At 31.4% G+C, this 8,882-nt stretch overlaps 1 protein-coding gene across 1 annotated transcript; it reads right to left on the bottom strand.

Annotated features, from left to right (window-relative positions):
- Positions 1-6,196: 6,196 nt before the first annotated feature.
- On the bottom strand, positions 6,197-7,957 carry LOC125503647 (transcription factor MafAa-like). The gene has a single exon (XM_048664368.1). The coding sequence runs from the start codon at positions 7,747-7,749 to the stop codon at positions 6,805-6,807; it is 945 nt and encodes a 314-aa protein (XP_048520325.1). The 5' UTR covers positions 7,750-7,957; the 3' UTR covers positions 6,197-6,804.
- Between the last annotated feature and the right edge of the window lie 925 nt (positions 7,958-8,882).

The following is an 8,882-nucleotide window of genomic DNA, read 5'->3' as shown; positions in this document are numbered from 1 at the left end:
ATTCAATACAATTAGCGGACCTGCGGTGATTAGAAAGACGTATTTTTTGTATCTTTAACTGCTTTTTTTGGTTCTACAATCAATTTTTAAATACCATGTTTTTAAGCAAAATTTTACTAAAATGGCGATAATCTGCCAACGTCGCAAGTAAGAAAAAAAACAAATTTACGATGCGTATGCAGCGTTTCAAGCTGCATTCCATGAGTTAATGAGAAATGGGTAGGTCTATTTAAAAAAATACACTTTGATCTTGCCTCGCTTTTCTGAGACACTCTGTATCATATAAGATATTTTTAAAATGTGCGCACTTTCTGCGTCAACAACTTTTATATGAAACTATTTTTCGAAAGTTCAACACCATCGGAAATAATGGACTCTATCGCACTAAAAAACCACCCTGTAGGATTAGATTTTTGCGATCTCAAGGCATACAAATTTACTTGGAACCGTTTAAATTGTTTGCCCATATTATATTTCGTTCCGAGTTTAACAATAATGCACGTTTAAAAAGAAAATTTGGAAACGGTTTTCAACAACAATTTTTGTGATAAAAATACATGTTTTAAATACTATTCTTAATACAAAAGGTCAATAAGACAATTTTAAAAACACCAGAAAACAATGCCTTTTGTTGACGCTTTAATTGCTGTAACAAGGAAATTAAAAACGGTGCAAACTTAACTCAATACATACGCCATGATACGGAAATAATAGAATTAAAAAATTCGTATGAAATAAATATATTAACTAGATACCTACACATTATATCGATATGGAAGTGATTAATATCTCGTGATTCCACTCCCGAATAAATAATAATGATGATGATCATTGTCATTCAGTCGAGATTAGCTAATAAACCAACAGTGGGATGTCATTCAGGATATGTAATTTAGTCGTGCTCTAATAACGGTATTGTTCTATGTCTGTTCCATTGAAATGAAGGCAAGGGGATGGGGGTGCCGAAATTATCTCACCAGCCCGATTCAACAATCGACTGCAAACGAGCGGTTTGCAGACGGATGAAAGTTAATTGGACAAATTTGCTGCTTAATTATCGTCTTCTTACATTGGGCCAAAACTTCGTTTCAAAAAACTGCAAAAAGTAAACATTTAAAAGCTTTTCAGAAGCTATAACAGCCGTACGTCTGATTGAATAGTAAAGGTTAATTTGCAATAATTAAAAGAAAACTTCGATTTTATTGCAAGTTGGATTAGAAAAAGCATTCAATTTTAAATGTCCAACTGGAGAAGTGTTTATTAAAAGAGAAGCGACTACGATAAATCACGAAAAGTTGAGATTTCTTTAAGTTTTTCTTGTGGCCGGGGCCGCCCATCTCAAAAGTCATAAATTTGCTCCAGAAGCGATAAAGTTGATATTACTGGAACAGTGTGACATATTGAGGCATATTTCAGAAGGAATGTTTTTAATCGTCCGTTTCATATATTTAAAAAAAAGTTAATCTAATTCTCCTTTTGGAATATTAAAGCTTCAAATATTTTATATTGTAAAGTTGTCCCCAGTTGGCCCCCCAGGACGGCGAATTTTTCAAATCATTTTTTGTAAACGTTCTGGTCGTTTTTTCAAGATAATCCTAATTACTTTCGGTAAAAAACTAATAAACCGAATAAATTTATTGGGTTTTTGTGCCAAATTCGAAGCTGAAATGGGTTTTCTAAAGTTCCCTGCATACAGATAAATAAAGCGAATTTTCTAGCAAAATTAATTTTTTAATTTTTGGCTGAAAAGACCCCATTATTGTCAAAAAAGAAGAAAATCATCAGAAAATAATGGTTTTTTGCGTTTTCGCAAAAAAACCGGAGGAATTTGTTTACGTTTTTGTCGCGAATTCGACGCTGAAAAAAGTTTTGTAAAAAAAGTACAAATCTATAATTTTATCTTGTAATTTTCGCCTCCATTTTAAGATCTCCCGATCGTCAGTATTTTGAAGTGAAACTCTACAAAATAGATCGTTTTTGAGTAGAAAGTAAAGTAAAATAAGACGAAGAAGAAAGAAAAGCCAAAAAAAAATTCAATCAAAACTAAAAACCACATTTTTTAACAATTGCTACAATCTTCAGACGAATGGAAGTGACGACAATTATTTGGTTTTTGTTACATCTTCGAAGCTGGAAAGGGATTTCATAACTTTTAACGAAGCAAAAATACCTTAAGATTGTCAGCATTTTAAAGTGAAACTTGAAGAAAATTCAGAAATCTTCAAGAAATTTTAAAAGTATTATTAATAAATGGCCCTTAAATAAATCTAAAAACAAGTGAAAAAAGTCATTAACATTTTCGCAGCAACGGAGCTGAGTTATTGCGGCGTTGCGTTAATATTAAACAATTATTAAAAATTCACTGCGCAATTTCGAATTTATGAATTATTCTGGTAGTTAGTGCGAAATTTTTGAAATCTAAAAACCACACATTATTGAATTGGTTTTCAACTGCGAAAAGAGGATTTGGTAGATTTTCCATATGGCATTATAAATAAGTTTTTTAATTGCTCCTAAAAAATATTTTAATTTATTTTCCTGACTGCGTGTAATTGTTATTATATTCTTATCCTTCCTGGGTCTCAGTCAAAGTGACCATGATCAGATTTAAAATTTACACAAACTACCAACACCAATTCACAATTAAAACATATTGTACAAAAACTAAAAACTATAATTTATAAAGCGTTAAAACATTCATCAGTTCTTGAGGGAAAAAAATCCTTCCTTTTGGGACAGGAAAATATTTGAAAAACGTACCTCATAATTTGTAAACATTACGTTCTTTTAGGTCTTTGCCTTCTTGAAATCTTAAATTTGTTTCAATTATTATATTAGGATTCTTCTTTTATGATAATTTGTTTCCGTAACTAATATATCTGCGTTGTTAACATCGAAATTATGTAACACTTGGGGTGCATGTTGTGTTAATGCTGTTTTATTTTCACTAGTATTTCCCAGACTGTATTTATGTTCGTATATTCTCTTTTTTAAATATCGTTTAGTTTGTCCTATATATGTATTATCACATTCTAAACAATTCACTCTATATACAGTATTTGGTAAATCCATTCTGTCAGTTTTTAGTTTCAGTTTTGGAAAACATTCAGTTGATAAGTTGTTCTTTGTTTTTTTCCGTTATTGTAATGTTGTGTGGTTGTAGTATTTTTAATAATTTTTTATTGATTTCTGGAATAAATTTTTTTTGGGTAGTTATTAAGTAATATTTTTCTGATTTTTTTAAAATTTTCTTGTCTGTAATTTGGGTGTGATCATTTTATAGCTCTATCCGTAAGTGCCTTTATTACGCTTTTTTATATTTTTGAGGTGCATATGAATTATAGTTTAGATATCTTCCTTACTAGTTCTTTTGTATACCAATTTGTTTTTATTTCACTTGAATTATCATAATTTACTGTTATGTCTAAAAAATGGATTGATTGTCATATGTTAAAAGTTAAAAAATATAATATAAAGTAACGATTTATTATGTACTTTTTTAATTTTAATTGAATTATAACTAAAGCTATTTTACATCAACCAAAATTTTAAATATTCCATGTAATTCATACCGCAAAAATTAATTTAATTTGTTAATTGTTGGACATAATTACTACCTATATGTGAAATGAGAGACGCTGATCTTGGGAAACTTTTCAGTGCCATCATAGGACATTAAATATCTTTCAGGAATTTTAGGATTGTATGGCTGTATAAATATTATTAAAATAAATTAAGGTAAGTAATATATAATTTGGTCGCACTTTGTTTCGAATCGCCGACCTTTTTCCTTCTATTATAAATACACCAATATGATCTGCACAATAAAAGTGGAAATTAATATTTTCCAGTCCAATCTCAGTTTAATTTAGACTCAAACCCTCTTTCCAAATATCATATTTCAAGTAAAAGTTATATAAAATAGTTATAAATTACTAAAATTAGTATTTGAGAATTAAACGGCATTTAAGTAAATTATAATACTTTATTAAGTATGAGGTCTGTTACCTCAGTTTAACTGTTGAAATATGACAAAGTTAATCGAAATTGTCTGGTCCAGTGTTTGTTTCTAAAAATGGGTCTAGTCATCCCATTAAAAATGTTGACGATTTCCGGGCTTTTATTTGCTGTTTCGAAAAATGTACTGGTTGCAAAATGTATGGTCTATTTAAACAGAATTACACATTTTAGATATTAAATACCTAACAATGCTATTGTGTCTTGCAATAAGAATACTAGCGAAGTGAGTTTTTTTTCAACGACTCGCCTAAAGTGCCTCTTACATTTCAGTGATTTCTGGCTCTAACTTTTGTTTAAAAGTACTTAATTTGTAAAATCTATAAATTCACAATTTTACACTGATCGATTCTTCAAATTAACTGTAAGTGGACCACAATGCTTCTTTGTATAATTAAATCTAGAATGGATAGAAGAACCAGAATTTGGATTATATAGAATTGAATTGAATTCGATCTACATCTCTGAATTTTGGTGATATCCAGTAGCAAATTATTCATTGAAAGATTTGTTCAATGGTTTGAAATGTATTGCAATGTCGGGTAAAATTGTATTTTTGCAACAATTGAATGAGGCAAACGAAAGTTTTTAAAATTTACTTCGTAAGATCGACGCACTTCTAGTTTTTTAATAAATTTACTACCCACTAGGTATTATAGTTTTTCCAAATACTTGGTTTGATATGTTCAATTCAAGAATTAGTTTCAAATATTTTACTAAATCACATCATTTTAGGCCTAGTCAGTAACTGCATAATTTCTTTACGCAATTTAAACATCGTGGTAATGCAAGTCTTAATTTATATTAATAAAAAGTTATGTATATTTATAAGTTGTAGAAAAATAAACATTTTCTCAAAAATCACGCCATTTTTTCAAAAAAGTCAGTTTTTTTATTATTCCTCAGCACTAATTAAGATTAATCATAAAGTCCCTTTTTAGTTAGTTTGTGATAAATTTATCGTTTTGAAATAACAGTTCTTAAATTTGAAAGATTCGCAGATAATTTTACTAATTTAAATAAATTATTAAAATGGAAAAGTTTTATAAAATCATAAACATGTCTACCTAATGCATAAAAATGTTATACCTAGTTATACCCTACTTTCAAATGTTATTTTATTGATCGATAATAATAAATTCCTGCAAAAGAAAGAAGAAAACTATTTTTTATGTGCGAAAGCGCACGAAATAAAATAAAAACAAATTTCTATATGAGAAAAGTACACTTGATTAGCTTTCATTAAACAAAAATGTTCGTGAAACCTACGAGATTTTTCAAATACCTATTTGCTAAAAAATAAAAAGCACCTTTAATTTTAAAAAGGAGGTTTTCATACCATAGAATAAAGCAAAGAATCTTGATGAAATAAATCAAAATATATTTTTATCTAAAATTGCACTTTTTTTTAGACCTTGAGGTTAGTAGTTGTATAAATAAATAAATGTGCTCTAATTTGGGAAATACTTCGTTAAACTAGAGCTTTTCAGACAGGAAATTCAGCATTAAATCGCAAATATCATATCGATCAAACATAGCAAGAACCTAATAACATTTGAATTTATCGTTATTCTAAAGCACACCATTAAATCATAATATTTGTAGTGTTTATCAGTGATTTAATTGCAAATGATTGCCTAGAATATAACTTCTTTTGTTTTCGCACCCTATATTATTAAAATGTTTATTTTCGAAACAAATTGTTGATATATAATATTATCAAACATGAATCTGTTAGTTTGGGGGGTGCATTGTTTTGTTCAAAGTAATATTATATTTACATTATAAATCGCAAACTAATAAATAACTCATGCAAAAGGGCTAATATTGATTCAGTGTTTTATTCAAATTTGATAAATTAAATATGAAATAAATGTAATGACGGCAGGTACATGCTATTTGGCTGGCTAGAGCAGTTATCAATTTGCATCATTCTGGTTTAGTACTTATTTGCATGTTTCGTTAATTTTTACTGTTTATTCTAATAAAAATAAAAACTATAAAATTTATTTTATGCTCAATAAATCTAGGTAGCAGCATGTAAAAGCCATGTAAAAGCTACTTCCTGTATAAGAATTAAAAATAGAATATAACTTTGAAATTTAAATAGTTGTAGAAATTGATTTTTTTATTATACCTACCTGTAAGAATATTGAAATGTAAAAATGAAACAGGATAATTGGCGTAGCCAATGATTTTATTGGTCTCTAAAGTTCTGTTATTTACAACTTTTTACTCATATAACATATTCAATATATTATATTCTAAAAACATAACACAGCAGGTCCAAAATTGACCCCAGGTATATAAAAATATTTCATGATGAATGTACAAAACCATACATAACATTTCCATTAAAAAAATTCGTATAATAATGAAAGATATGCAAATCGTTTCATTCGACATTTAATAGTGATATTGTTGGTTGGTACATAGAAAAATCGGAACATCAAAACGACTAAAAATAGGCTTCAATTATAAAACTTAAAAATTAAAGTACTTAATAAAACGGAGCATAAAACTGATGCAATAATAACAATAAGTTTAATGCTAATTTATTTCAAATAACAATATGAGAAATAAAAAAGCGTTTTTTGATATAAACGTATTACATACTGTTTTTAGCAATACATAAATAACCAACAGCTATTCACACAAATTGAAGAAAAATTGGCACAATACCGCTCCAATTGTAGTCTAAAAAATACTTCGTTTCACTTGTTTTGCGATCCTTGGCGGAAATCCAGAGGGTCGCAAGAGCTATACTCTTCGACCCTGGAATTGATGTCACACATAGTATTCGGCCGAATTCTGACCATCGCAATTTATATTCTGACTCGCCTGGTTGCGGATTTGGAGTTTTAGACGATCAACCTCCTGTATTGCTCTGGCTAATTCCGATCTGATTCTATGGAGCTCATTCTGCAGGCTTCTGTTGGTTTGCTCTAGTTCGTGCCGTTGCTGCAATCGTTTCGATCGGCAATTTTGAGCATATCCTCGGTTTTTCAGAGTTCGCCTTTTCTGCTTGAGTCTGACGATTTCTTCTCTAGGACAACCGTGAAGCCTTTTATTTAGCTCTCGCACAGAAAGCGTCATAAGCATTTTGTCGCTCAGACGACCCAGCTCATCTGAGCACGTTGAATAACCACTGGTATTGAACTCATCACTCGATCCGAAATATCCACTGTCGTTTTTACGAAGTCCCAGTCGAGGTGAAAGTGCACTCGCCAGCGAAGACACTGATTGAGGTCTTTGATGTAGCAGATGATTGTGGTTTTGGTCCTCCGGAATTATACCTGACGGAATGTAACCTCGTCGTTCCCATTCCGGATCTCCACCCATGCAATGAAGCGGCCTGAGGTCCAAAGGTTGAGGCTCAGAACGCATCACTGGTGGAAACCACATCATGTGCTGTTGCTCCTCCAAGCCAGATGATCTATACGGTGCAGGCGATTGGCTTGGAGAGGTATGCGGAGGTGTATCTGGATTTGTCATGTTGATCATAACGGGTTGTTGGTAGATCGGCTCTGACGGTGTTACATTTCTTCTATCGTCCCAGCCCTGAGCCCTTCCGCCCATTCTGCTGCAAGAATCTTCCTCGTGAGGTAACCAGGCCACAGATTCAATGTACTGACGCTTTTCTTCCCTTTTCACTGTGATATCCTCTAGATGGTCTAACACAAAATCCTGAACATACTCTTCGGCTAATAAATCTTGCTGATTGTCATCCATGATGCCCACATTCAAAACAAAAAAAAACACTGGCTAAAAAAGTTCGCCGTGAGCAAACACTTCGCGTTATTTTCGAAACACTTTCTTAAGGTTTTCGCAATGCATTTACGACGGCGGCAGAATCATTTTTGCTGCCACCGACAGCGGTGTTGGTGGCGCGTCCCGGATAGTCCTGGATTCGAGTTGGAGAGGCGGGCATTTGGATGGAAGGACCGCCTTTATCAGTCGATATTGTATAGGTAAGTGCAAGAGAGAATGACCAGAATCCGAACGGAACTGCTATCCAAGAGAGAGACGCAAAAGGAAATTTGTTTATACCTTCGCGGCCAGTGGAGAGCGGAAAATGTTGGGGTGTTTTTGAATTTTATTGTGTGTTAGAAATGTTCCGGCATTCTCATAAGATTTCAGCATATGGGCCACTAAAGTTGAACGGGTTACGATTTTTATTGTCAAATGCATGAGTTTGCGTTATTGCCAGCTATGACATGTTTACAGGATATTCTAAAAGCTCACTGGACTCTGGGGGTTGAGGGTTTTTACTGCCAAACCCATTCAATAATAAGATTTTTTACAATTTTAATTTAAATAGGTATAAACTATTCGTTGAGAATTTTCAGAAGATTATCGCGTCGGATTTAGCAGAACTTGTGCTTATCAGGTTTAATTGATACCCACTTTGAAGATAGTAAATTTAATTGATTCAATACTTAAAATGTTATCATTACTTTAGTTATTCGGAATTATTAGTGTAGCGATTTGTGTGCTATAATGTAAAAGATTGCTAAGATGCCACTGGGGTTTACGTTCTAATAGATTTATAACTATTTACTGATATTAAATTTGCAATACATTACAATGAGCGGCGGCAAATGTATTGCATATAATTATTTAAAAATCCGTTGTTTATTTTTGGGAAAATTGCTCGGACTCGTCGATTTTTGTTTTTAAATGCTCATTTTCTGAACCAAGTTTTTATACAGGATGTCGCAAAAAAAAATTATGATATCAAGGCCAACTTTTTCAAATAGAAGTTTTATTGAATTCTCTACAAAAACCTAATCATTTGGCGTCTGAATGTCGTAAGCAAAAATGACACGCAATTAATTAATTAAAATTTTGTTACACCAAAACTA

Source organism: Dendroctonus ponderosae, unplaced genomic scaffold (assembly GCF_020466585.1).
Source record: "Dendroctonus ponderosae isolate FM_Combo_2020 unplaced genomic scaffold, Dpon_F_20191213v2 Dpon_F_20191213_213, whole genome shotgun sequence".
Taxonomy (NCBI): Eukaryota; Metazoa; Arthropoda; class Insecta; order Coleoptera; family Curculionidae; genus Dendroctonus; species Dendroctonus ponderosae.
This window is presented reverse-complemented; position numbering and strand designations above follow the sequence as displayed.